The 25057-nt window shown below is 48.5% G+C and overlaps 1 protein-coding gene across 3 annotated transcripts; it reads left to right on the top strand.

Moving 5' to 3' along the window:
* The first annotated feature begins 1951 nt into the window (after window positions 1-1951).
* SLC43A3 (solute carrier family 43 member 3) lies at window positions 1952-22684 on the top strand. Of its 3 annotated transcripts, none has more exons than XM_009186033.4 (14): window positions 1952-1999; window positions 2782-2847; window positions 3083-3448; window positions 3767-3896; window positions 5397-5443; window positions 8051-8127; window positions 8381-8473; window positions 11472-11611; window positions 12711-12808; window positions 14283-14456; window positions 14658-14774; window positions 19503-19689; window positions 20328-20451; window positions 21738-22684. In XM_009186033.4, exons 3-14 carry the CDS (start codon window positions 3265-3267, stop codon window positions 21840-21842), a joined length of 1476 nt encoding a protein of 491 aa, XP_009184297.1. In that variant the 5' UTR covers window positions 1952-1999; window positions 2782-2847; window positions 3083-3264; the 3' UTR covers window positions 21843-22684. The 3 variants fall into 3 exon arrangements, with proteins under 3 accessions (XP_009184297.1, XP_021781434.1, XP_009184296.1); XM_009186032.2 differs by lacking the exon at window positions 1952-1999 and adding an exon at window positions 2253-2370; XM_021925742.2 differs by lacking the exons at window positions 1952-1999; window positions 14283-14456 and adding an exon at window positions 2252-2370.
* Window positions 22685-25057: the final 2373 nt, after the last annotated feature.

Genomic DNA, 25057 nt, shown 5'->3' with positions numbered 1-25057 from the left:
TAATGTTCTCACTTAGACAGCGACGCTGGCCTCAAATCTTGCCATTTTCTTCACAAACCTGTGCTCTAGCTGGTTCCCAAATGTTCTGGTTTTGTTGAGGTTCCGTGCCTTTCAGTGTGCTGTGCTGGCCTCTGCCTGGAAGACCATTCTCTCACTCCAGAAATCTTGTGTTTCTTTGTCTCTCCCACTAGAGAAGGAGCCCCTTGAGGGCAGGCACTGAATCTCTTCTCTATGAATCCCAGCACCTGGCACAGAGCCTGGGGTGCCACAGGTATTTGTTGAACCAATCAATCAATTAAAAAAAAAGATGTGAGATGATGCAGAAGGAGGCGAAGAGAAAAGGGATGAAGACATCGGGCGTGCCGTCAGACCTTATTATAATCACTTCTCCCCCTGATGTTACTCATTAATCCTCATCGGAGCCAGGCAGGAGAGTGATCAGAATAGCATCTGCCTTTTCTAGCTGCTGGAATTCGAACCAAAGAACATGGGAATGGTTCAGAGGATATTCGAATTTCCTGTCCCAAGAGTTCAGTAAGACGTGTGTTAGCAGAGGCCATATCTTCTGCAGACATTGTCGGGAGATGTGTAGTGGAGGCTCTGAGTCAAGAGAGGTAACAAGATAAGATTCTCTCTTTGCTTTGACCTTTTTCTGTTTCTCCCTTGCTACTTCCACACTTACTGATCCCTCAAGGTCCTCAGGAGACTAAAAGAGCAGAAGATAGGGCATGCATTAATTTCAGAGTCTGTCTTGCAGTAAAATAGAAAATCTTGCATCTTAAGCCCTGATTGTCCTGGGCTGCTATATTTTTGTGGATTAAAATATATTTCTTAAAATAACTTAAAATGTTATTTTAAGAAGAGACTTGTTTGCTCTAATGTCCAAATGTTTGTTAAGATGGGGTGATGAGAGCATAGGTTTCAGAGTTGGGAAGGTACTGCGGCTTCGTAGAATGACCATGGGCAAGTTCCTTTAAAATTCCTCCCCAAAGCTGCTTCTCTGGCTCTGTCTACATAACTGCAGACTAGAAATCCACTACCCTACAATCTGCCTGCAGCACCCGCGCCATGCGGGGACCTCATACACCCATCTCATACTTCTTTTAAGACAATTCCTATAATTAAGGTACTCTTGTCCTTGTCTTACAGGTGGGGCAGCCAAAGAGCTTGCCTCAGGTTGTATAACTAGCAAGTAGCTTGGGGTACAGGACCCCAGCCACCCTTCCTCCATTCAGTCAAGTCACTAGAGTGGTCACAGACTTTATCTTTTGTGTTTTGGTGGTGAACTGGAAAATACTCAGTTGGATCTGGAAAATACTCAGTTCTGGCTGTCCCCTATCCTAACCTCTATTTCTTCCTCTTAAAAAAAAAGAGGAGTGGGCTTGGAATAGCTGGAGTTCCTGGGCCCCCACGGGATCCAGGTAGCTGGGGTTGGGAGTCTGCAGACTGCATCTAATATGCAAGAAGCTCTCCCCCAAACTGAGCTTTTGGCAAGGGAACAGCCACACAGGCCAAAGAAGACATCAGCTCGCATGCTCTGGACTGGAAGGATAGCAAGGCAGCTGCTTAGACTGGCTACCTCACGCTGATCACAAGCTCCGATGGGCAATTATATATGTCTTTGATTAATAAAAAATGGGGCAATGAATGAATAGTTAACAATGCAGTCTGCTGGGAAGGCTCTTTCAGAACCTGGGGGTGGGGGTGAGGCAGGGAGTCATCCAAGGGGTCTTTGGGAGCGAAAAGATGGGGCAGTCCTTCAGGCGGTGGTTTCTGAAAAGCCCTCAGTCCTGGTTCTTGGCTGCCTGATTCTGTGGTTGGGATGTTTTTGGCAGCTGTGGGAGTGTGAAACTGGGAGAGAGGGTTGAGGTGGTGAGCAAATAGGAAAAATATGTTCCCTGCCCACCCAGCGGTCAAGGCAAAATGCACAAATAGAGAGAGTGTGTGTGTCCCTATGCCCGCATGTGCTGTCTGCGTGTCCTCTGGGTGCTGTAAGTGGGTGAGTGGGTGACATTTTTCCTAGGTGGGCCTGAGCGTGTAACAGCATTCAACTAACTTGGTTAGGGGAGGCAGAGGCAAGGGGGCTGGGAGGCTGAAAGGCGGTGAGGAGGGAGGGAAAGACACCGCTGGGGTTATAGGGGATCCTAGAGGGAGAAGTTTCAAAAGGGAGAGGTAAAAAAAGGCGCGGGAGGCTGTGAGCAAGGAAAAAGAAGAAGGAAGTGATGGAGAATGGGAGGCCTGCCCCAGCCCCTTCCGGGAGGGCAGGCAGGGGCGGAGGCGAGCAGGGGACTGGGAGGGGCGGCGAGAGGCGCGAATGCGAACCTGGCCCGCGCGGAAAGGGCGCGGAGAGCCCCGGCGCGGAGCACGCGGGTAGGGCGAGGGGTCCCCTTTCGGGGGCCTTGGGGCTCCGAGCCCGGGCTGGCCCCTCGGGCTCCTCTGCGGGGAGGGCCGGCCGCAGGCTGGAGCGGGGTGCGGAGGCTGGCGGGGAGCGGCCCCCCGAGGCTTTCCTGGTAGAAGTTGATGCGAGGAAGGGCAGCGGGGACCATGTTTGCGAGTCCTAGGCGAGGGTCATGGGAGCTGGGGTATTTCTGGCAGTAGAATGGCCTACCTCGTGACTAAACTAGCCCTGTGATCTTGGGCAAGTTCCTGAAATCTGCGGGAGTTTTTGTTTCATTGTCAATAAACTGAAGATAACAACACCAAATTGGCAGCGGGAGTGTGTGTCTTCTGTGTAGCGCCTCCCTGCCCCTGCACCTGGTTGAGTTGCTGTCATTATTTTAGTGGACGGTATTCGGAATTCGAGCGCAGGAGCCTCCGCTTGTCCACCTGCTGCCGGGGAGCTATTGGGTAAGTCGTTTATCTCACCTGTGACTCCAGGTGGCAATTAAGATCTGCCTCTCTACTTACCACGTGGTTACTCAAATGCAGTGCCTAAGATAGTGTATTGGAGTATTTATTCCCCATATTTGCTGCCAGCGGCCATGATCACCCTGCCTCTTAATGCACCCCACAAATAACTCTAGTCCACCTTTGCCTTTCCCGCAGGCCTCCTCTTCCAGCAGCCTCTGTCTTTATTTTACAGGATCCAGAGAACCACCCGCTGACGGTTTTTGCCCAGGCCTGAAACAGAACCAGAGAGCTACGGGAAGGGAAGGGCTTGGCTTGCCAGAGGAATTTTCCAAGTGCTCAAACGCCAGGCTTACAGCGCCTGTGATCCGTCCAGGAGGACAAAGTGGGATTTGAAGATCCACTCCACCTCTGCTCATGGCGGGCCAGGGCCTGCCCCTGCACGTGGCCACACTGCTGACGGGGCTGCTGGAATGCCTGGGCTTTGCTGGCGTCCTCTTTGGCTGGCCTTCACTAGTGTTTGTCTTCAAGAATGAGGATTACTTTAAGGAGCTGTGTGGACAAGATGCTGGGCCGATTGGCAATGCCACAGGGCAGGCCGGTAAGGGCAGGGATGACTTTTCTAAGGAAGTTAAGTCTGGCTCCCAGGTGGTGGCAAGGAGCAGGAAGGACTCTGCCCCCTGCCCACCCCTCTTTCTATGATGAGAGGAAGGGTCAGCAGCCCTCAGCCCACTTGGTCTGGGAAGTGCCTGGAAGGGAGGCACCAGCTCCTGAGGGGTAATTAGGGGCAGCCACATTTCAACTGAGCTGAAGGGACAAGCTTCTGACTGACGAGCTCTCCGAGGTGGAGGGGAGCCTAGGCTGTGTGCTTATTTGGCAGGAAGGCTGGGATGCATGGGAGACCTTTTTTCTCCTCCAGACTGCAAAGCCCAGGATGAGAGGTTCTCACTCATCTTCACCCTGGCGTCCTTCATGAACAACTTCATGACATTCCCCACTGGCTACATCTTTGACCGGTTCAAGACCACCGTGGCACGCCTCATAGCCATGTAAGTCCGAAAGGCCCAGCCCAGGCAAAGGTGGGCGATAGGAATCCTTCAGGCCGCAGCCTAGCTTGGAGTGAAATCCAGGTCAGACGGCCCGGCCGCCCTGCCAGGCACCACACCTGCATCTCGCTCCCAGCGGCTGTTAGTAACAGCCCCAGGCAGCGGGAATTTGTAGACTCCCCACTTCACCACAGCCCCGCTTCCATTTCCTTACTTCTTTCCCTGCTCCGCCTGAATGTGGCTTCCCTATCACGTGCTGAACTGAGCCGGAGGCCAGGCTGACTTCCTGTAAGGGCTGGCTTAGAGCCAGGTTACAAAATTAGCAAAAACTAAAATTGCTCTTCTCTTCCTTCACCCCAAGGATCCATGTCCTCATCCCCTGCACAGCCTCACATCCAGGTTGCTCAGGCTTCATCCGCATCCTCCTCACCGCCTCCCTCCCCCATCACTCCCCAGGGGCTTAGCTAATAGGAAGTTTCCTTGGTATTGCCACTGGTGGAATTTCAGGTCCTTTCTGACTGGAGGGGAGGCAGTGGGGGTTTCCTGTGCAGATGAGTCAGAAGGTTCGGGACGTGATCTCACACACACAGTGTGTTGCTGCATCCTAATCTCGTGCTCTGTGGGCAGCCTCAGCGATAATCAGCGCCCTGCTGGGGACTGATACAGCTCAGGGCAGGTGCTCCCAGGGAGGCACATGTGAGCTCAGCTGTCAGAGAGAGGAACGGGAGGGCTAGCTGGGCCTGCCTTTCTGGACATAGCCAGAGAGTAAAGCCAGTCCCTTCCATTTTAAGCCTTTGGATGCAGAATGACTGTATCTCAGTCCTTCTTGGTCCTTGGCTCCCTGCTACCTCCCCTTTCCTCCCCTTCCTTTGTCCCCTCCCTCTTCTCGAGCCTTAGGACATTGCTTTTTTTTTTTTTTTTGACTCCATGCCTTACAAGACCCCTAAATGCTAAGGGAGCCTTATAACCTTGGGACTGTAATCCTGAAATCATAGCACTCTGAGCTAGTCAGTCCAATCATTTCTTTTTATAGAAAAGGCTCCTGAGGCCCAGAGAAGGACAGCGCCTTGCCCAAGGTCACAGAGTGAGGAGGAGTTAGAACTCAAGGTCTTGATTTGCAGACCAGGCACTAACCTCTTTCTCCAAGGGGTTGGGCTGTTGGGGCTTCCAGGCGGGAGGATCTTGGCTTTGCCCACTCTGTCCTGGCTAAGTCCCAAGCCAACCACGTCATCAGCTGAGCTCCTTGTCCAAGGCTGCCTATGCTAGCGTTGGGCCTCAGAATGAGCAAAATGCACTGTCCATAAGGTCAGGACCACATCTCAATCTCATCGTGGCTTCTCACCTGGTTTGGAGCCGGGGGCTCAGAGGCATCAGTGCTCGTTGCATCCCAGGCTGAGGGTGCGGTCAAGTCCTACACTTGTGGGCTGGGTGAGCAGAATCATGTTTGTCTCCCAGGTTTCTCCTTTCTTGACAATATTCTCCTTTTCCTGTTCTGTGTTTCAGATTTTTCTACACCACCGCCACACTCATCATAGCCTTCACCTCTGCAGGTGAGTGCTGTCGGGTGGGAGGGATGCAAGCTCAGGGGCACCTGGTGGCTGGGGCAGGTGTGAGCAGAGAGCTATAGGCAAGACATACAGACCACATGGTTATTCAGAGATCTGTAGCTTGAAAGAATCCTGGAAGGAACTTGAGTTATTGCTGGTCTGTGAAAACAGTTTAGTCTATTGAGAACATGTGAAAAGCAAGGACAATGGAGAGGGATTACTTTATAGAGTAGAATTTATTCAAAACTTTACATCTGGCAGGGCGCAGTGGCTCACTCCTGGAATCCCAGCACTTTGGAAGGCTGAGGTGGGTGGATCATCTGAGGTCAGGAGTTCGAGACCAGCCTGGCCAACATGGTGAAATCCCTTCTCTACTAAAAACAAAAAATACAAAAATTAGCTGGGCGGTGGTGCACGCCTGTAATCCCAGCTACTCAGGAGGATGAGGCAGGAGAATTGCTTGAACCCAGGAGGCAGAGGTTGCAGTAAGCCGAGATCACACCACTGCACTCCAGCCTGGGTGACAAAGTGAGACTCTATCAACAAACAAACCCTAAAAAACAAAACAACAACAAAAAACTTTTACATCTTGTATGTGTTAAAATGTTCTCTTTCTTTTTAATGAAATGATTATATGAATGACCGTTTTGAAAATATCCTTACTTAGCAGGGTAAAAGTTGACAACCCTATTGTACTCAAAATCTTTTTTCCAAATTTTACCAGTCTGTAAGTCTGGAATTCCAATCTGGTTTGTTCTCCACCACCCTTCCACCCATTACACAGAGGAGAAACTGAGGTCACAAAGGGACCCTTTGCAAAGACACGTCCATGGCCACAGAGAAAGCGAATGGGAGGTGGGCCTGGTGTGCAGGCCTCCTGATCCCTGACTCTTCTTTCTCTCATTGCCTTGGTTATGGTGGCCACGAGATGCCTCCCGAGGTTCCTCCCTAGTGTCAGACCTGTGGCTCAATTTTTGGTTTAGGAAAGAAGAGTACATTACTCTTGTGTGTGTAAGCTATGCTAAAGCCCAACAACATCATGAGATTGTCTGCACTCATGCTGGGCAAACACAGAGACTGAGTGTCTTTGTCCACACAGATCTCATGAGATGGCCTGGCACCTCAAACCAATTATTTCAAACCACTCTCCTTATCAAACCAGCATCATCTACTCTAAAAGCCTGTAAATGATTTTTAAGCGACTGAATGTGGAGGTGGTGGCTGGGTCATATTTGACTCGTGCTTGCAAATTGAGCAACAATCTTCCTCTTCCTCCATAGTAGAGGGCTTTTCGGTTTTGAAAAAAGCATTGAGCCCACAAGGACTGTATTGTGAAAGAAGCCTCCAACCTTTAGCAATAGGAGAGATGTACATTTTATAACGACAGAAATTGAATGTTAAGTTGTGTGAATACTCTAAAATTGGCTCTTGGCAGTGCTTCTTAAGGTATAGCACGATAGTTAAGAGGATGTTAGGGGCACATGCATACTACATCAACTACACTAACAAATATCAAATCACCTGGCAGAACAGCTATTCCCTTTTTATGTCTCTTTCAGTCCTTCTGATTTCATGAAAGAATGTCTTGATGTGGGGCCAGTGTGATTTTAACACTGATGGAAAGAGCAGGTCTTAGGCTTTGAACATTCTAAGGGCAAATGCATCCACCTACAATTGAATAACATTGTTTTCCTTTCATTGCATTTATTTTTACAGTTACTTCCTATTCATGACAAGCAATGCAAGTGTTTTCATCTACAGTAGTGAAATAAAGTGTCCTTTAAAAATAGATTTTTTTTTTTTGGATAAAAGTGAGTCAACTTAAAACATTTTAGCAAATAATAGGACAGGCATAGGTTATGGCCAGAATAATGGTGGGCAGAAGTCTGGTTTGGGGAGGAATAATTTGTCAAGGGTTCCCCTCCCCCAGCTCTTGAGCTTTTCTGCTGTGGTCTCACACTTACCAGACCTGTTATAACCATTTGTTTGCATGTCAGTCTCTTTAAGTGCAAGGAGTATCTTTTATTCATCTTGCATTTCCGGTGCCAAGCACAATGCCTGGCACCAAGGAAGTGCTCAGAGTTTAGTGAACAAAGAAAAGACTATGGTCCTTTTCTCACTCAGTTCTCGTAGCACCTGAGGCAGGAAGAGCAGGAACTGTTGTTCCCATTAAACAGATAAGATGACTGAGGCTCAAGGCCAATGCCATGAATTAGGGGATGGGCTTGAGGGTTGAGCCTGGCACCTGAGTCCAGGGTCCTCTTTTCCTAGAGTGTCAAGGATGAAAAGGAGAGGCAGCTTGTGGTTTACTGAGGGAAGAGACAGATGGCTTCACTTAGAGCTCTGCCTCTGTCTGTAAACTTCCTGGCCTGCCACAGACTGAGGACCCACTTTGGTTGGGAAGAAGGTGGCTCAGGAGACTTCCACAGAGATATCTGGGGAAACCTTGGCCAGTATCCTAAAAACCCTTGAAGGACGCTGGAATGCTGGCTCGAACTGGGGCCTGGACACTAGGATTGTTGGGAATTTGGAGCAGGTGGGAGCAGAGGTTGGGGCTCCATGTTTGGGTTGCACTATGACGCCATCCTGCTTCTGACTTTGATGGTGCAGGCTCCGCTGTGCTGCTCTTCCTGGCCATGCCAATGCTCACCATTGGGGGAATCCTGTTTCTCATCACCAACCTGCAGGTGGGAGTCTTCCCTAATCCCAGGCACTTGGCAGGGTGGAGGGAAGGTGGAGGGAAGGTGGAGGGAAGGTGGAGGGAAGGTCAGACCCTTTCTATAATTGGCTGCCTCAGATGGGGTTGGCTCAAGCTGAGGTGGAAGCTCTAGCAGTAGAAGGTGAGTTTGGGTATAAGGAGGGCCTGCCACATGCTGGGTCCTCAGGAAATATCTGTTTCATGAATAAATACGTGATCCAGGCTGGTCCTATCATCCCCAGATTGGGAACCTATTTGGCCAACACCGTTCGACCGTCATCACTCTCTACAATGGAGCATTTGACTCTTCCTCGGCAGTCTTCCTTATTATTAAGGTAAATATAGCAACAGCCTACATTCATTGAGCACTTGTATATGCCAGACGCTTGTCTTGTGAACCTTGCATTATTTCTCTCCATCAACTCGGTGAGGTATGCACTATGTTGCCCCCATTTTACAGACGAAGCATTTGAGTCTCCGAGGTTAAAAAGCTTTTAACAATGAAGGTTCTGCCGCTAGTAGCCATGATGCTGGAACTCAAACCCAGGCTTGTTGGTTCTAGAGCCTGAGCTTGTAACCGCTAAGCCCCTTCTTCAGCCTTGCCCAAGCTTTTGTGGCAGTGGTCATGATGTGCTTGGGCCAATGTTGGGCAGAGGCTGGGGGCCCTTCAGAGTGGGGTGTTTGCTGCTGTGAGCTTCTAATTTGGACAAGAAGGTGGCAAGTGGCTAGTGGGTACAGCAGGGGCAGACACGGAGGCTTGTCCAGCTGTCCCAATGGCTGATGTTGAGGTTTCAGGGGATGAACTGTTGCCAAGGCTATTAGAGGTCAATCAACAACCATTCTGCCTTATTCATTGCGAATGGTTTTATCTGGGCAGTGACCTGCTTAGCCCAGGGGATGAATCCTGATTGATGAAAGCCAACCACGGCAATCCGTTTACCCCTTGCTAGTGATGGATGGAGGTCAGCATAGGATCCAGTCCTTTTTAATGAGATAAGGGGGTGTGTATATTAGAAGACTCAAGGGGCTTTTCTTCCCTGACGGAGGGTGAAAGCAGAGTACAAATGAAGTCTTCCTCATTGAATGTTGCGGTGTGAGGATGTGATAGCTGGGGCTGTGGCAACCATGCTTCAATTATGAGACAACAAGCTGGAGTACTAAAGCCGGCACGCCACAGATGGCTGAGTGAAAGGAAGGGAAGAGTGTGGATCTCAAGCCGCCCAACCTGGGACTTCTCTCTGGGCTTAGTGTTAGGCCAGAGGCAGTTGGCATTCCATGTCGGTTATGGGGGCAGAGAAGAGGATCTCTGGCAGTCACTACCCAGACATGAGTCTAGCTTAGTCCTATAAGCTTTGGAGGTTTGGAGAGTCATACAGAGACTGAGTCCCTGGGGCACTCAAGCCTTTCTACTCCTGGCACAAGAGCCACTTTCCAGGCTCTTCCTCCTTCCCCTGGGTATGCCTCCCTTTCTTTCCTCTTTTTTTTTTTGAGATGGAGTCTCACTTTGTCTCCCAGGCTGGAGTGCATTGGTGGGATCTTGGCTCACTGCAGCCTCTGCCTAGTGGGCTCAAGCAATTCTCCTGCCTCAGCCTCCTGAGTCACTGGGACCATAGGCTTGCCACCACACTCGGCTTATTTTTGTATTTTTAGTAGAGATGGGGTTTCGCCATGTTGACCAGGCTGGTCTTGAACTCTTGACCTCAAGTAATCTGCCTTCCTTGACCTCCCAAAGTGCTGAAATTACAGGCATGAACCACCATGCCCAACCTCTCTCCTGTCTGTCTAGAGTTGGAAGGGGAAAGGCAGCAGGAGTGGGAATTCTTAGTTTAATCTGACTTTGCTGCTGCTTACTCTGACAATTCATTGAGCAATTTACTGCACCTCTCTGGACCTCAATGTCACTCTCTGTAAAATGGGAGGAGGTTGGGCTAGGTCAGTGGTTTCAAACTGAGCATCGAGGAACTTAGGGATTCTCTTTGATGTCATGCCAGTCACCAAGGAGAATAAAGAGGGAGATGACTGGCAAGCTCCCCATTGATGTGTTTTGTAAGTTGAATTTTTGTGTAAAATTTTCTTTGAACAAAAGGCCTTTGCTGTTGTTGGGGGAAGAAAGGCACTGGCTCCACCGGCTGTGGGGAAGGGTCATATGAGGACTCCTCTACTGCCGGGTGTGTCTTGGAGTGGCGGCATATGTGTATCAGGTATCCCTAATCAGCTTCCAGGATGGTAGGTGATGGCTTGTACTCGGACTCCTTAGAAAACAGGATTCCAGCTCCTGCCTCTTCTGCTGATGTTTTTGTGTGTGATAAAACATGCATAACATAAATATTACTATCTTAACCTTTTTTTTTTTTTTTTGAGACAGAGTCTCGCTCTGTTGCCCAGGCTGGAGTGCGGTGGCAGGATCTTGGCTCACTGCCACCTCTGCCTCCTGGCTTCAAGCGATTCTTCTGCCTCAACCAGCCGAGTAGCTGGGATTACAGGTGCGTGCCACCATGCACTGCTAATTTTTGTATTTTCAGTAGAGCTGGGGTTTCACCATGTTGGCCAGGCTGGTCTGGAACTCCTGGCCTTAAGTGATCTGCCTGCCTCAGCCTCCCAAAGTACTGGGATTACAGGCATGTAATCATGTAATCATGTAATCACACCCTCTCACCTCAGCCTCCCGAGTAGCTGGAATTACAGGCACGCACCACCACGCCCAGCTAATTTATCTATTTATTTTTAGTAGAGATGAGGTCTTGCTGTTACCCAGGCTGGTCTCAAGCTCCTGGACTCAAGCAATCCTCCTGTCTTGGTCTTCTGAAGCACTAGAATTACAGGCAGGAACCACTGAGCTCATCCCTGCATAGTGCTCTTAAAGTTCATCCATGTTGTAGTGTATGTCAATTTCTTTCCTTTTTATTTTATTTTTTTTGGAGACAAGGTTATGCTTCATTGTCCAGGCTGGGGTGCAGTGGCCCAGTGATGGCTCACTGCAGCCTCAAACTTATGGGCTCAAGTAATCCTACCACTCAGCCTCCTGAGTAGCTGGGACTACAGGTGTGTGCCACCACAGCCAGTAGAGAAGGGGTGATGTTGTCCATGCTGGTCTTGAACTGGGCTCGAGTGGTCCTCCTGCCTCCCAAAGTGCTGGGATTATAGGTGTGAGCCAGCATGGTGGCCTCCTTCCTTTTTAAAGGCTGAATAATATTCCACTGTGTGTATAGATCACATTATGTTTAGCTGTTCATCTGCTGATGGACCTTTAGGTTGCTTCCATCCTTTGGCTATTGCGAATAGTGCTGCTGTGAACATGGGCGTGACACTGACTTTTTCCTCCTCCTTCTGCAGCTTCTTTATGAAAAGGGCATCAGCCTCAGGGCCTCCTTCATCTTCCTCTCTGTCTGCAGTACCTGGCATGTAGCACGCACTTTCCTCCTGATGCCCCGGGGGCACATCCCATATCCACTGCCCCCCAACTACAGCTACGGGTAAGGACTATCTGGCGATTGTGGGCCAGAGCCCCTCATTGGCCCTCAGGTGGGATGGACAGGGCAAAGCAAACCTGTCACAGGAGAGGAGGAGGACTGGAGCAGTGCATCTGTTAGCTATTGCTGCATAACAAACGATCTCAAAACTCAGCAGCCTAAAACGTTCAGCATTTATCATTTTTCACAAGTCTGTGGGTAGCTGGCTAGTTCTACTGATCAGGGTTAGATGTAGATGATTTTGACAGGGCTCATTCATGCATCTGATCATTTGGAGGGTTACAAGGGGGCTGACTATGCTAGGATGGCCTCATTCACATAGGTTTGGAGTGACAGGGATGCCTGGGTCACGTGGCTGTCATCCTCCAGCAAGCCAGCGTGGGCTCATTCACACCGTGATTTCAGGGTTCTGAAAGAGCGCAGAAATGCACAAGTGTTCTTGAGGTTTAGGCTTGGAATTGGCACAACCACTTCTGCTGCATTCTTTTGGCTGAAGCAGTTCACAAGGCTGGCCCAGATTCAGGGCATGGGGAAACAGAGCTGCAAAGTCTCATTCAAATGGGGGTAAATACAGAGGAGGTGAAAACATGTGATCATTTTTGCAGTCAGTTGCCACAAGGAGTAGAGGAAGGGTGTTCCTTTGCTGCTCACTTACTATTTGTCAGACCCCATGTGCTCTCTGATTTCATCCTCACAATAATCCTCTCAGATATCCTTATCTCCATTTTCTAAATGAGAAAAATGAGGCTCAGAAGGGTTAAGTCTGAGTCATCTTTCTGTTGCTAGGAAGAGGCAGAGCTGGGATTTGAACCCTGGCCTGCCCTGCTCTTTTCATACTTCCAGTGGTTCCCAAACTTTGCTGCATATTAGAGTCACTAGATTCACATAGAGATCTTAGAAAAGGAAGCCTGACTCTCACCTCCAGACATCCTGGATGCCTAGACAACCTGGGCGTCAGGGTGGCTAAAAGATGATTCCAGTGAAATCACTTTCCAGTGAAAATGCGGTGAAATACGGGATTCACCATACTGTTCCCTCCAGTCTGAGTCTCAGGTTCAGCTCACAGTCCTTGGCCTTGCTGGTGGGGCTTTTGTTTCCACAGCCTGTGCTCTGGGAATGGCACCATGAAGGAAGAGAAGGAAACAGCTGAGCATGAAAACAGGGAGCTACAGTCCAAGGAGGTCGTTTCAGCAAAGGAAGGTGAGCCCTGCTGACTAATCTCTCTCTCCTCCAGACCTGGGTCTCTCCTTGTGCCTTTCCTGGCCCCTCGCCTCCAGAGCTCCCCCAGAGGCCCAGAATCAGGAAAGGCAGGACAGAGAAAGGACCTTAGGCATCTTTCCAACCCCCTCACTTAATGGAGGGTCCAGAGAGGGGCGGGGCTTTTGTCTCTTTTCTGTCCCTCTTTTCTCTCTTTCACATCCCATCACTTTCCCCCGCTTCAAGCCTGCCTTCCATGGGTTGCCTTCCCTTCCCCCACCTCCTCGGTTCTGCCCTCTTCTGTGATGCCATTGCACTAAGTCTGGTGCAATGTCCCCATTTCTCCAGGTCTCCTGGGTCTGTCCTCTCTTATTGTCCCAACTCTATCACTGCTTCCTTTCCTTCCTCTCTGTTCTGAGTCTTTGATTACACACATCACAAACCGCAGCTAGCTACAGTAGAAATAAGAACGGGGTGGGAGAGGAGATGGGAGATGCAGGTTGAAGGACATGAAGGAGCAGATGAGCAGGATGAACAGGCCTAGAGATCTAATGCACAGCATGAAGACTGTAGGTCATCAAATTGCATTGTGTCTGGGACTTTGCTAAACAAGTAGATTTTAACTGCTCTTGCCACAAAACAGGTAGAAATGTGAGATGATGGATATGTTAATTTGCTTTACTATAGTAACCATCTTAGTAGCTATATGTATCCTAGGACCTCATGTTGTATATCTTAAATATACACAATAAAATTGATTTTTTTTTTTTTTTTTTTACCATCTGACAGTTGGATCCAAAACACATATTTATTTATTTGTTTTAAAGAAAGAAGAATAGGGTTCTGGGAAGCTTCCAAAATCAAGGGAGGAAATTGAACTTGCCAGGATGTAGGACCTATTTTAGATTAGGTCCGTCCTAATCTAAACTTATGGCCGGTCTGCCTTGTTAGGAGGAACCATCTCATTGGTTAACCTTGAGAGAGGAACAGAACCCTGAATTCACGGTGCCATCTGATCATGAAGATTAGGGTAGAGGAAGATTCCCCAAGGAAACTCAGGATACTGGTACCAAAAGAAAGGGAGGCACTGAGGAGCAGGTTAGAACAGAGTGTCCACACCCATCCTCGTCTTCCTTCTGACTTTCTCCTCTCCTTGTCATTCCTTTCACCTTTCTGGCTGAGAAAGATCAGGAAGATATTACTGCAAGAAGTGTCATTGACCAGGCTGTGAGAGACAGATCGGATTTCAATAGAGAAGAACACAGAGGGTCATCCAAGGTGGTAGGGCCAGCATGACAAAGCAGGGAGGTGGGGATGTGTGAGGCTGAGGCAGGCGCAGAGCATGCCGGGTGAGTTATGGGAGCCAAGGATAGAAGGTGGGCCTGGACCTGAAATGTTCCACTGAAGCCTCCACGCTCCCCATCCTACCTGTCCACTTTCCTCGCAATTCACGCCCAGATCCTCCTCTCCCCGTTAGAGACCCCAGGGAAAGGGCAGAAGCAGGAACCCCGCTCCTTCTGGAGCTACGCTTTGTCTCGGCGCTTTGCCTGGCACCTGGTGTGGCTGTCTGTGATACAGTTGTGGCACTACCTCTTCATTGGCACTCTCAACTCCTTGCTGACCAACATGGCCGGTGGGGACGTGGCACGAGGTATGTGGTGGGGCTGGGAGGTAGCCCATCTGCACATCCCAGCTGGGAACACAGAGCCTCCCAGCAGGGCTGTACACACCAGAGGAGGGTCTGATGGTGTGGGGAGGAGGGACGTGCAGACAAGAGCAAAGTGGGAGAGTCCTTGCCTGGAAGGGAGTTTTGGAAACTTCTCATCAACCAACCTCTCTTTTCCCTCTGTAGTCAGCACCTACACAAATGCCTTTGCCTTCACTCAGTTCGGAGTGCTGTGTGCCCCCTGGAATGGCCTGCTCATGGACCGGCTTAAACGGAAGTACCAGAAGGAAGCAAGAAAGACAGGTGAGATGCAGGGGAGGGCAGGGCTGGGCAGGGAACCAGGAAGGGAGTCTTCATTTACCCCATGACGTCTTCTCTCTCTCTTTCTCTTTTTTTTTTTTTTTTTTGAGATAGAGTCTCACTCTGTTGCCTAGGTTGGAGTGCAGTGGTGTGATCTTGGATCACTGCAGCCTGCGCCTCCTGGGTTCAAGAGATTCCCCTGTCTCAGCTTCCCGAGTAGCTGGGATTACAGGCGTGTGCCACCATCCCCTACTAATTTTTGTCTTTTTAGTAGAGATGGGGTTTCACCATGTCAGGCTGGTCTTGAACTTCTGACCTCAGGTGATCTGCCCACCTCAGCCTCCCAAAGTGCTGGGATTACAGGCATGAAGCACCATGCCCAGTCTTCTCTTGTGTTCTTAACCCTGTCTGGTTACACTCATTGATTCATTAAAACACTAGTCACTGAGTGACAGTTATGTGTCAGCCATGGTGCCAGACACCAGGAATTCAACAGCAGACAAGACAGATGTGTTCTTTTTCTCAAGGTGTTCTCAGTCTAGAAGGTGGAGAAAGGCAGATAGGCAGTTACAATCCATGAAGCAAGCCCACAGGGGGCTATGGGGGCACAAAGAAGGGCACATAATCTATTCTGGGTGAGGATGGGATTGGTGCCAGGGAAGGCTTCCTGGAGGAGGTGGCATCTAAACCAAGACCTGAAGGATGAGTAAGAAGGGAGGAGATGAAGAAGTGGGGCCTTGGAGAGTGGCCCAGGAGCACAGTGGGGTCAAAATGGTGAAAGACAGAGTGAAACACTAAGGAATCTGGGCAGGTGAATCAGGTTGGCTAGGACACAGAGCACTGGGGAATCTTAGGGAAGTGGCTGGAGAGAGAGAGGTAAGAAGGGGTCAGGCTGTTTACTACATCAGGGAGTTTTGGCCTGGTCCTTGGACATGGTTGGAGGAGTAGAGATATGCTGAGGTATTTTAACTGCTGGGTCAGGAGGGACAAAAGTAGATCAACATTTTACATACTTATTTCATCTATCCCTTCTCCCACCCCATGCACCTGCTTCTCCCACACCTGCTAGAGTTTTCAAAGCAAATCTTAGACATCGTATCATTTCATCTGTAAATATTTCTCTATACCCATAAATGTTTCTCTAACATATAAGGCCTCTTTTACTTAAACATCCCCATAAAATCATGATCACACCTAAAAAAAACAATAATTTCTCGTATCACCTACTGTGCAGTCACTGTTCAAATTCCTCCAATCATTTCAAATACATCTTTTTACATTTGGTTTGTTCAAATTAGGGTTGCTGTGTCTTCTCTAGCTTTTAAAATCTAGAAGAGTCCTCCCGCTTTTCTTATTTATTTGTTGAAGAAACTGGGCCATTTCCCCATATTTTGGATTTGGCATTGTTTTAATGTGTTATTTAAAAGTATTCCTTTCCGGCCGGGCGCGGTGGCTCAAGTCTGTAATCCCAGCACTTTGGGAGGCGGCGGGTGGATCCGAGTCAGGAGATTGAGACCATCCTGGCCCCAACATGGTGAAAGCCCGTCTCTACTAAAAATACAAAAACCAGGCGTGGTGGCTGAGCCTGTAGTCCCAGCTACTTTCCGGAGGCCAGAGGGAGAATGGCGTGAACCGAGGTGGAGCTTGCAGTGAGCTGAGATGGCACCACTGCACTCCAGCCTGGGCAACAGAGCGGACTCCCGTCTCAAAAAAAAAAAAAAAAAAAAAAAGTATTCCTTTCCTTGGGTATTTCCTGTAAACAGTGGGATTAGAAGCTTGGAGGAAACACAGTTTAATTGTTTGGGGTTTTTTGGCATGAATAACTCAGAGGTAGAGCTGTGGGTTTCCTCTGGTCTCCATCCAGCAGGCCCTGGTGTCTGTTGTCTTGTTGCTGTGTTAAGATTGATCAACTGGTTTAGACATTGCCAGTCTGATCCATCCACTGTAAAGTTTCCCCATATACTTAGTGATTTTAGCAGCCATTAATGATCAATGCCTAGGCCCATTAGAATTACAAAAGGATGATTTTCTTTTCTTTTCTTTCTTCTTTTTTGAGACAGAGTCTCACTCTGTTGCCCAGGCTGGAGTGCAGTGGCACAATCTTGGCCTACTGCAAACTCCGCCTTCCAGGTTCAAGCGATTCTCCTGCCTCCGCCTCCCGAGTAGCTGGCTTTACAGGCACCCACCACCTGGCTAATTGTTGTATATTTAATAGAGATGGGGTTTCACCATGTTGGCCAGGCTGGTCTCAAACTCCTGACCTCAGGTGATCTAGCTGCCTCGGCCTCCCAAAGTGCTGAGATTACAGCCACTGCTCCTGGCCAAAAGGATGATTTTCTATTTCTATCTTCCGCTTTTAATCACTAGAGTTCTTCTAGAAAGAAAAACATTCTTTACTATTTTGTTACCTAGAAATAAATGCTTGGTTTACATGTTTATTTACCAGTCCGAAATAATGAATTGGTGCCCTAGTGACCTCCAGACGTGGCTACTAATTTTTTTAAATAAAATTTCATTTTAAAATATATTTGACATGTTTCAATCTGTTCTGTCATGATTCTTGATGCTCAAATTGTCTCACCTTTGGCCATTGAAAACTTTACCAACCCAGAATCTGTGTCTTTTAGACAAAATCACATTATTTCTAGACAGTATCTTTACTTTCTAGCACAATTAAATGTTCAGGTCCATTTCACTAGGTGTCTTTCCTGCCCCAGACCTGCAATCGTCATTTTTTCCCAACTAACCCTGGGTTTCTTTAATTGGAAATGGTATTTAGAGGCTACAGTCTGGATGCCGAGGTTTCTTATTGCTCCTGTGTTGTCACTGCTTTTGTGCTTTGGATAGAGTTAACACGTATATAATTTTTGATAAGAAAAATATCATAAATACTTAATACTGATATTTTTATTCAAATTTTTATTTCCTTGATTTTACATTTGCAGCCCTTTCTCTTCCTCTGATAATCCTGGTTCCTAACATATGCATATATACACGTACATACACATATATAGTATTTTAAGTATAATTACTGGTTTTAGCAATATTGATGTTACTTGGTAACAGTACAATTGCTAAATACTGTTGCTACTTCTTTCTTTCCTTTTTTCTGTCCTTTCTTATTCCTTTCTCATCCTTAGGATATATCCCATGAGAGATGTACAGTCAAGTTGCCATATTTTCTTTTTTATTTTTAGGGATGAGGTCTCACTCTGTTGCCCAGGCTGTCGTACTGTGGTATGATCACGACTCACTGCAGCCTCAACCTCCTGGGCTCAAGTGATCCTCTCCCTTCAGCCTCCCAAGTAGCTTGGACTACAGGTGTGCATTACCATGTCTGGCTAATTTAAATTTTTTTTTTTTTTTTTTGGTAGAGAAAGGATCTGTGTTGCCCAGGCTAATGTTGAACTCCTGGGCTCAGGCTTGCCCTGGCCTCCCAAAGTGTTGGGATTGTAGGTGTGAGCCACCACACTGGGCCAAATTACTGTATTTTAAGGATCACCAACTTGGTATAGAGTTATGTTCATTGGTTTCATTTTATTTTATTTTGTTTCTGATTTTTTAAGATTGTTTTACTTGTTTTCTTCCTATTACTATTTAATTGTATTTGTAAAACATTTACATATCAGACATTTACATTTTCCCAAAGCTAAAACTGTGAAACAAGATATATTCAAAGAAGTTTAGTTTCCCTCTCTGTTTCCTGTACCCCTTTTCTTCTTCTTTAGGTAACCATTTTTATGTTTTTTAATATAAACATTGCGTAGGTGTATATACATGTATTAGTCTGTTTTCATGCTGCTGCTAAAGACATATCTGAGACTGGGAAGAAAAAGAGGTTCCACATGGCTGGGGAGGCCTCAGAATCATGGCAGGAGGTGAAAGGCACTTCTTACATGGTGGTGGCGAGATAAAATGCGGAAGAATCAAAAGCGGGAACCCCTGATAAACCCATCAGATCTCGTGAGCTTTATTCACTATCACAAGAATAGCGTGGGAAAGACTGGCCCCCATGATTCAATTACCTCCCCCACCCAGGTCCCACCCATAATACGTGGGATTTCTGGGAGATGCAATTCAAGGTGAGATTTGGGTGGGGACACAGCCAAACCATATCAATACATTTCCCTCTCTTTTAGATAAAAGGTAGTATACTGTACACACTATTCCGCAGGGTTTTTTTTTTGTTGTTGTTGTTGTTGTTGTTGTTTTTTGGTGTAGCTCTATCCTGAGGGTGCTCTGTAGCAGGGACCTCTCCTCATGCCTTTTAACCACTGCCTGGGTCTCCGTTATATGGCTGCAACCTAGTTGCTGCAGCGTTCCCGTACTGACGGCTATTTGGATTGTTTCCAGTCTTTTGCTATTACCAGTAGTGTTACAAAGAGGATCTGGCCACATGTTCAGGGCGGGGAGGGGCAGATGTGTGTAGCCTGTCAGGAGGGCATTGCAGTAATCCGTGACTGAGTTAATGGTGGTTTAAAGCTAGGACAAGTCAGTGGGGTTGCAGAGGAGTGGGCACATTTGAATGGTATGTAGGAGGTGAATGATCAGCATCATTGATGAATTTGAGGTGGGGCCCGTGGGGAAGGGGATTCAAGGATGACTCCCAGGTTTCTGTTGGGTCAGTGAATGGATAGTGGCTCCTCCCCCTTTTCCAGTCTTCCTTGGCCCTTCCCTGACTTCTGTTGGGTTGGCCTACAGAGAGCCTCTTTTTCCTCTCTGTTCACCCAGGTTCCTCCACCTTGGCAGTGGCTCTCTGCTCGACGGTGCCTTCGCTGGCCCTGACATCCCTGCTGTGCCTGGGCTTCGCCCTCTGTGCCTCAGTCCCCGTCCTCCCTCTCCAGTATCTCACCTTCATCCTGCAAGTGATCAGCCGCTCCTTCCTCTATGGGAGCAACGCGGCCTTCCTCACCATTGCGTAAGTGGCCTTGGGGCGGGCTCTTACGCAATGGGACACACTGGGGCAAAGAGAAGCTGGAGGTAAAGAAGTTGGGATGTGAGGCTGGGCCTGTAGGCAGTCAGGTGCGGGAGACTGGGTTTGGGGGCAGGTGTGGAGGGGGTGAGACCAGAGGCGGTGGGAAGGATAGAACATTCATGCACTTGAGCCTTTACATCTGCAGTGTCCTCGCCCTCTGTTTTCTACTTGGTGAACTTGTATTCATCCTCTGAGGCCCACTTCTGTTCCAGTTCTCCAGGGAAGAGATGGAAAAGTGTCTTCCCTTCTTTGTGTCCTTAGTACCGTAGTCTTACTTCCTTTGCTAGTACGTGCATTGTCTGGCATGCTATCCATTTACATGCCTGTCTTTTCTTCCCTGGTGTAGCCTGCATGAGGGTCCTCTCTGTTTGTCCAGGGCCCCGCATGTGCCTTCTCTGGGTTCTGTGGGTCAAATGTCTGAGCAGAGGTGAAGAGGGAAAGGCCAGACAGGTGTGGGTAGAGGGCAGGCCTAGGACAGGGGAGCTGGGAACAAGCAGCTGACAGAGGCCCCTGAAGCCAGGCTCCTGCTTGGAGGGAGGGTGCCTGAAGCTCACTGGAACTCCTCTGGTTTCTCTCCCCAGTTTCCCTTCGGAGCACTTTGGCAAGCTCTTTGGGCTGGTGATGGCCTTGTCGGCTGTGGTGTCTCTGCTCCAGTTCCCCATCTTCACGCTCATCAAAGGCCCCCTTCAGAATGACCCATTTTACGTGAGTACTGGGAGGATGGGCATCCCTGCTGTGGCCTTAGGCCTTGGCTGCCCCAAATCTGGCTGTGATGGCTTGGGTATGTAGCGTGGCGCAGCTTCCCAAAGAGTCTGTGTTATTCAAATATTTGGGGCAAAAGTATTTTTGTGTGTGAGGAAACAGACATTCTGGACTGGGGTGGAAATTCTCACAAAACTTCAAGCAAAATCCTGAGACCTCAAAGGTGTTTCCTGCCTGTGGTGAGTGCGGGCCCACCCTGGCCTCTCCCCTAGGCCCACGCAGGGTTTCCACCGTTGGCCCCAGGGACAGGAGCTCTGTGCTTTCACCTCTGTGTCCTTACACCTGGAGGGATGCTCTGAGGTCCTGCTCTAGGAGGTGGGCATGACTCTCCTGCTCTTTGCAGAAACTGAGGCTCAAAGAGGTTACTTACGTGTTCAGAGGCACTGGCTAAGGAGCAAAAGTCTTTCAACTTTGAATTCTGTATTTTGACCACTGCACAGCTCTTATTTGCCTCATTTTTTTTTTTAAAAAGCAACAAATTGTAGAATAGGAGTTTAAATCCATCTCTTGGAGAAAAGACTAAATGTTTTTTGTTTTTGTTTTGGGGACAGGGTCTTGCTTTGTCACCCAGGCTGGAGTGCAGTGGCACAATCTCGGCTCACTGCAGCCTCAATCTCCTGGGCTCAAGTGATCCTCTTATCTCAGCCTCCTGAGTAGCTGACACTGCCGGCATGTGCCACCATGCCCAGCTTTTTATTTTATTTTATTTTATTTTTTATTTTTTTGGTAGACACTGGGGTTTCGCTATGTTGCCTGGGCTTGTTTTGAATTCCTGGCCTCAAGCGATCCACCCGCCTCTGCCTTCCAAATTGCCATGATTACAGGCATCAACCACTGTGCATGGCCAAAAGACTAAACTTGAAATCTGAGGCAAATGACTTGATTGTGACATCAGATGACCAAGGAATCAGATGTATATTCTAGCTGGTGCCTCTGCTAGCTTCACATGTGACCGTGAACATGACATTGAATGCTCGCTAGGCCTCTGTTTCTTTACCTGTGAAATGGGCTTAATATTCCTCCCCTTCCCCACCCCGTAGTGCAGAATGAAAAGTAACTGAAAATCCTTCCTCCAGGGCACCATAGTGTCTGAGTGAAAAGTAGAATATAAACTCGGTAGACTTCTGGTCCCTTCGTTGGTCATGGAATGGATCAGTGCTTGCTTCATTGAGCAACAGTTCTGTTGTTCAGAATTCCTGGATTTCACCTCGCTTCTGCTCTCCCTGCAGGTAAATGTGATGTTCATGCTTGCCATTCTTCTGACATTCGTCCACCCCTTTCTGGTATACCGGGAATGCCGCACTTGGAAAGAAACTCCCTCTGCAATTGCATAGTTCAGAAGCCCTCCCTTTTCAGCCCTGAGGATGGTTTTGTTCATCTTTCTCCACCTTTGAGGACCTCGTGTCCCAAAAGACTGCCTATCCCAGCAAACACCACACACACACACACACACACACACGCAAAGACATATTTAACTGTTAACAAGGACGTTTGAGCAGCAAGAAAAGAATCTCAGTTGCCAAGCAGACTGATATTGCACAGACTCAAAGCAAAGGCATGTGGAACTTCTTTATTTCAAAACAGGAGTGTCTCCTTGCACTTAGCCTTGGTGACTCCAGGGGAGATGACATGGGGGAGGAAGTATGTTACCTACTTCTTTATGCCTGTTTGGCTCTGAAGCCCATGTGTGCCTGGATCCTCTGCCACAGGTTAAATTTTCAGGTGAAGAGTGAGGTTGTCCTGGCCTCAGCTATACTTCCCAGCTCTCCCTCAAGAGTGCAGCCTTGGCTACAGAACTCACAGCTCTGGGAAAAAGAGAAGCAGACAGGGTTCCCTGGGCTCAGTCTCAGCCCGGCTACTGATGCTGGATGACCTTGGCCTGACCCTGGTCTGGTCTCAGAATCACTTTTCCCATCTGTAAAATTGAGATGAGTTTTGGTGCTGAAGGTTCTTCCTGGAGCAGATGTCCTAGATGGTTTTAGGGACAGTGACAGAGTCAGGCCACTGCAAGGGCCATGGGAGCCAGCTGACCTGCTTGACCGAAGGATTTCTGACAAACTGTCTTTGGGGATGTTTTCCTCTTCAAGAAAGGATATAAGTTATTTACTTTGGGCATGTAAAAGAAAATTTCTCTGGGGAATAATTTTATAGAAAAATAAAGCTGTGTCTAAGGCAACTACTGTTTGCATCTCTCTAGGCTTTGGGGCTGGGGTGTGTGTGTATGTGTGTGTTTCTGAGGAGGCCCTACCCTGGCATGAGAAGAGTGTAGGAAATCTGGCTACACATCCTTGTGTGGCAGCTGGACCCAGAGGTGGGGCGAGAACCCTGTCTATGATTCACCCCGCTGGTCCTGGCACATGGGCCCAGAGACTTCCTCCTCCAGGAACCCCTCTGCTTCCTCTTCCTCTCCACATCCTTAACCTTCAGCAGAACCCTACCCCTCACTCCACATTCCCAGCTAGAGCACTGGATGGAATCAGAAAGTCCTAGTTTGAGTTTCAACTCTGCCCCTCAGCAGCTGGGCAAGCCCCTTAACCAGTCTGAGACACTAGTTCCCCACTTGCAAAGTACAGGTAATCATTTTTATCTCTGACGGTGATTGTGAGAGTGTAAAGCCATTTCGACTGCCTAGCACGTGGTGGGAGCACATGAGGGTTTGCTCCTGTGTTTACTCATGACCCTCGGGGAGGACGGAGGCAAAGAGGGAGAAGTTGAGGGTGCAGGAGGAGAGATGGTAGGTGGGTGGGATGGTAGAATCTGGGGCACACCAGCTGTCTTATTCCCACCTTGTTAGCAGAGGGATTAGGGAAGAACGGTGGGAGGCGCAAGGATGGGGGTGGAAGGCAGGGGGCTGGCAGGCAGGTTCATCCATCCATTCATTCAATAAATGTTTATCAAGGACCTGCCACGTGTCAGGCCCTGTCCTGGGTTCTGGGGCTATAAAGATGCAGAAGGGTCTGAAGCCCAGCTCTTCCTTCTTCCTGTAGGCATCGGGGTATACTTTCCAGGGGCCCAAGAGCCTGGGTCTGAGGGTGGACACCAGAGTTCTAGTGGTGTCTGTGAGCAGCATCTAAATCTAATGGATGAATTTCGTCTTGTTACCCTGCTCAAAAGCTTTCAGCAGCTCCCCACTGCCCACAGGACAAAAACCTAGATGCTAGCCTGACATTCAAGGCTGTCACTAGTGTGATCTCAACCTCTCCCCTGCCCTCTTTACCTCCTACCAACAGAGGGGCAGAACCCATCCCCGTGGACCAAGATTCCCGGTCTCTGGGTCTGTGTGTGCACCAGTTCCTCTGTGTGGGCGGCTCACCCGGCCTCAGCTTGTGAAATCCATCTGGTCTGCTGGGATCCTGCTCAAAATGTCAGCTTCTCCAAAAATCATTACTCAGGCTTTCCAGCATGTCTGAGTCCCTGGCACTTGGTCACACCCTTCCTGGTGACTGGCATCTGCCTCCACATCATGACCCTCCCACCCCTTGCTTGGGCAGCAAACTCCAGGAGGCAAGGTCTGGTCTCACCTGGCTCTAATTAATCTGTGCTTACCATCCACATGGTGTCAGCTAATTCTTGTTGAATGAATGATCGCTGAATGAGTGGATTCTTGTTTTGGCCTCAGAACCAATTAGGAGCCAGAAGAAACACATGGGGGTAGGGGAGGTGCAGTGTGGTGCAGTGGAAAAAAACCCTTCTGGAAATCTCAGCTCTGTCACTTACTTTATCAGCTCTGTGACTTTGGATGGACAACTTCTTTGTGAGTATGGTGGGAGAAATAGACATGCCTCTCTGGGCTGTTGTAAGGATTACAAATTCGGTCGAATGCTCGGCACCTGGTAGGTTGAACAGATCACAGCTAGCATTCCAGATGATATATTAAAACAAAACAAAGATGCCTGATGTCCAGCAGTTGGTGAACGGACAAAGGAAATGTACCGTGTTTGGGATATTATTTGGCAATCAAGAAAAGTACTGACAGGCGCTACAACATGGATGAATCTTGAAAACATCAGACTAAGTGAAAGAAGGCCGAACACAAGAAACTGCTAATCATTCCGTTTAAATATGAAATGTCAGGCCAGGGTGCAGTGGCTCATGCCTGTAATCCCAGCACTTTGGGATGCCAAGGTGAGCAGATCACTTGAGGCCAGGAGTTTGAGACCAGCCCAGCCAACATGGTGAAACCCTGTCTCTACTTAAAATTAGCCGAACATAGTGGCATGCACCCGTAATCCCAGCTACTTGGTTGGCTGAGGCACAAGAACTGCTTGAGCCTGGGAGGTGGAGGTTGCAGTGAGCCCAGATCATGCCACTGCACTCCAGCCTGGGTGACAGAGTGAGGCTCTGTCTCAAAAAAAAAAAAAAAAAGAAAGGAAAAGAAAAAAAGAAATTTCCAGAATAGGCCAATCTGTAGAGGCAGAAAGTAGATTCATGATTAGGTAGGCCTGGGTGGAGGCCATGGGTAGTGATCGCTCATGAGGAAGGGGTTTCTTTTGGGTGATGAAAACAGGAGGACTTATGGTATGTTAATTATATCTCAATAAAACTGTTA

This window comes from Papio anubis, chromosome 12 (genome assembly GCF_008728515.1).
Source record: "Papio anubis isolate 15944 chromosome 12, Panubis1.0, whole genome shotgun sequence".
Taxonomy (NCBI): domain Eukaryota; kingdom Metazoa; phylum Chordata; class Mammalia; order Primates; family Cercopithecidae; genus Papio; species Papio anubis.
The sequence above is the reverse complement of the archived record's forward strand: the minus strand, read 5'-3'. Positions and strand labels throughout refer to the sequence as shown.

Coding starts and splice junctions, on each gene's coding strand:
- SLC43A3 (XM_009186033.4), top strand. CDS start 3,265: ATGGCGGGCCAGGGCCTGCCCCTGCACGTGGCCACACTGCTGACGGGG. Junction 5,444..8,050: donor CATAGCCTTCACCTCTGCAG/GTGAGTGCTGTC, acceptor TTGATGGTGCAG/GCTCCGCTGTGCTGCTCTTC. Junction 8,128..8,380: donor TTCTCATCACCAACCTGCAG/GTGGGAGTCTTC, acceptor TATCATCCCCAG/ATTGGGAACCTATTTGGCCA.